The following is a 3,434-nucleotide window of genomic DNA, read 5'->3' on the forward strand; positions in this document are numbered from 1 at the left end:
ATTTCTTCATCTCCATTAAAATCTCGTTACAATTTGCAGGAACAAAAAGCTTTCACGTGTTTTTGACAGTAGTGTTTGTTGTCAGCTGAGCTTTAATAGATAAAACAGTCCCATTCAGAGGCCATCGGGTTTGCGTGGCCTGCTGCGCCACAATGCTCGGCACAAGCCCTCCAACGGCTGCTCAACACTGAGTGTTTTCTGTCAATATTAGCGGGACTACTTGGGGGGGAAGTTTATAATTGGACACGTGTTCCCCCGCCTTTTGTCCTTTGGAGATCAACTGATTCCTTTGTAATGCGTTTATAAAGCAATGAACGATCCACAAGGAGGGCTAAAGTGTTCTTAAGAGCTCCCTTTCACTCTTTAGAATTGGCCAGAGCGACCCGCCGAGAAACATGGAGGCCCTGGAAGTATTTAATGCAGGAGATGATGTGTGTGTCAGGCTGTCACACAGAGGAGACTCAGGCACGTGCAGGTAGCAGTCACCAGTTTATTAAGGTAAAGCCAGGCCTCCAGAGACTGTGTCCTGCTCTCGCGCACAGCTTGTGTCTGGACAATAAATAGAATATTTTAATTTATCTTTTTTTTTTGACATGGAGGACATACTCTTTGACTTCGACCACGATGGCACCACGGATTTTGCATTTTGGGGACAGGTGGACCAAAACTTCCAGTTCCAGACGCAGCTGGACACCTTCCTCCTGGACTGCACCGCGGCCACAGGCCAGCTGTCCCCCTGGTCCTCCTTCGGCTGTCAGTCCATGTTCCCGGACGCACAGCTGACTCTCACCGACCTCGACGTGCAGTCTCCGGGGCCGGGCGCCTGCGCTGACGGCGAGACCTCCTCCGTGGACGAGCCCCTGGAGGGCAGCAAGCGCAGGGCGCGGCGGCCGGTGCCCCATCAGCCCTACAAGGTGCAGCGGCACGCCGCCAACATCCGGGAGAGGAAGAGGATGCTCAGCATCAATTCCGCCTTCGAGGAGCTGCGCTGCCACGTACCGACGTTTCCCTACGAGAAGCGGCTGTCAAAGATCGACACTCTGAGGTTGGCCATAGCCTACATCGCCCTGCTGAGAGAGATCCTCATGTCCGGCTGCGACCCCAAATCCTACGTGGACGAGTGCATGAAGAACGGCTACAAGAACCAGACCAACGCCATCTGGAACACCAGCGGTGAGCTGATCACTCTCAACAGCCCATAATTAAAATGACATTAGCTAATGATTGAGTCTTACGTTGCTGATGCAATAACAAATCACCATATTAGGCATAATTTGAAAAATGTGCTGACTTGAGCACTAATTATGATAATATCAGTAATCAATGAACTGTTTATTATTGTTGAAGTAGCACGACTCTTATAGCTCAGGCATGATATTGTGCAATGTTTGAAAGAACAGTGTTTCAATATCAATAGGATCAATATCACACATTACAGTATTTAAAAGGTATTTATTCTTTGATTAAGTGCTTTACATTTATTCCAAATTAAATCAATTTCTACATGAAAAGAAAATAACCCAACACCAACACACCTGACCATAAAATGAGCTACTTCATCTCTAACAAAGCAGAAGCTCATATTCCCACTGTTCAACTGTGAAATGATCCATTTTCAGGCTGAAACTTTGACTGGCAGAAAAGCTCTTAGTAGTTCATTAAAATCTAATCAGTTCTCAGTGAATAGAAAGAATTGATTGTTGTTATTCAAAGTAATCCCATAGAGCACATGAAGCAGACTTTCATCCCCAGGTGTGTCTCCCTCCAACATTTGCTCTTAAATAAGCCTCATTTTACCTCCACACAATCACCTGTATTCTTACTCCATTTGCTCTGAACTAATTCTGTGGGAATCTGCTCTGAAGCCTCTTTATGAGGCTTTTCAGGGCTGAGTGTGCCCCTCGCTCTTTAGGCCCAGACCTGACTTGTTAAACAGTCATTAAAATGTATCAAAACTTATGTGTTTGTCCTGCTTTTGTTTCCCTCTGCCCTCATGGTCCCCCTTCCCAGATCTGACAGCCCGCCTCTCTTGGATAAAGTGGGATTAGCTGAAGAACATGGGGCACCCTGAGTGTGGTGGATGTCGGCGTGGAGGCAGTTGAGGTTCGTCCCGCCCTCGCCTCTCTCTCCCTCTCTCTCTACACGTCAAAGACAGGCGGCCGGCGTGACAGAGCCAGCCGATCGACATCTGCAGACTTCTCACTGGATCACACGTCTCAGGCTTTCTCAACCCCATCCACTCCTTCATCAACCATGGCTTTTTTCTAATTCATTGTCGACTGGTAATTGAGAGCCATTGTTTTTAGGGCTGGGGAGGGACAGGGGGTTGGCTTTGTTTGTCCAAATGGATGGCACTTGTAACAGAGAGAGAGGGGCACACTGGCATGAGACTGAATGGACTTCCTGAGGGCTCATACTTCTGCATGTAGTGGTGAAGTGTTTTCTGGACCCCTGCTCATTAGTCCGCGAGTCGATGTGTTAGAAAGAGCCTTAATCATGTAAATGAGACGATGGGCGTGAGAAGCAGATTGGTGCAATGTGTTTTAGCATGTCAGGTGCTGTCTCCAATGATGGCAGGAAGGTTAATTGAGTACTGCCTGTTTCATGTGCAGCCCAATCTATCTGCTTTATTATTTATCCATCCATCTATTTATTTATTTATTCTTAATTATTACTTATTTATGAACAATCAATTTTGCTGCTTTAAGGGATGTGTACATCAAACTGTGATTATTGTTCTGTTTCTCAAATGAGAGATATTTATTGTGGTTCACTGAACTTTCCAAGATACTGTGAAAATGTCATTTTCTCTAAGTGGATCACCACAAACAGGAGGAAATCTATGTTCTCTGTACTCAAAGGCAAGGTCATAAAGACATTTCCCTCAGTGGTTTGATTTGTGTTGGATGATTCAATGTGGTTCTCTATTTTATCCTTTGTATTGGTCACTCATGTATACAGTACCTGCAGATCGTGTCTCTTTTAAACCTAACCATATTTGCCACTTAGATAACTCAAAATCCATTCAGATTTGGACAAATATTTATATTTCTATTCACATTTATACAATCTAATACTGTTAAACTGCTGTTGTGCCTTATAGCAGATGGGTAGAGTGCTGGTGCTGGTCGAGCCAACTATCAAAGTCACTGTTTAACAGGACAAAAGTCGCATGGACTCTACATCTTTACACTGGCTCTGTCTCAATGTCTCAATGACAAATGTCATTGTGTCATAGAAACTGGATAGATGACAAGGGAATGGAGTATTCAGATTACTTACTTACCACAGTGTAAAAATACTCCACTACAAAGTAAATTGAAGTATCAAAAGTGAAATTATCATTACGCTGAAAAACAACAGAGTAATTATTGCATCTATTTGTTTTTATATATAACTTGATCTTTATGGTAACCAGTAAGAATTACTGTTAA

At 44.2% G+C, this 3,434-nt stretch overlaps 1 protein-coding gene across 1 annotated transcript; it reads left to right on the top strand.

The window, feature by feature from the left end:
- Positions 1-593: 593 nt before the first annotated feature.
- On the top strand, positions 594-2,048 carry LOC311004447 (protein Fer3; the record flags this gene model as incomplete). The annotated part of the gene is made up of 2 exons (XM_083996517.1): positions 594-1,173; positions 2,011-2,048. 2 exons carry the CDS (start codon positions 594-596, stop codon positions 2,046-2,048), a joined length of 618 nt encoding a protein of 205 aa, XP_083852643.1.
- Between the last annotated feature and the right edge of the window lie 1,386 nt (positions 2,049-3,434).

Source organism: Trachurus trachurus (assembly GCF_905171665.1).
Source record: "Trachurus trachurus genome assembly, chromosome: 21".
NCBI lineage: Eukaryota > Metazoa > Chordata > Actinopteri > Carangiformes > Carangidae > Trachurus > Trachurus trachurus.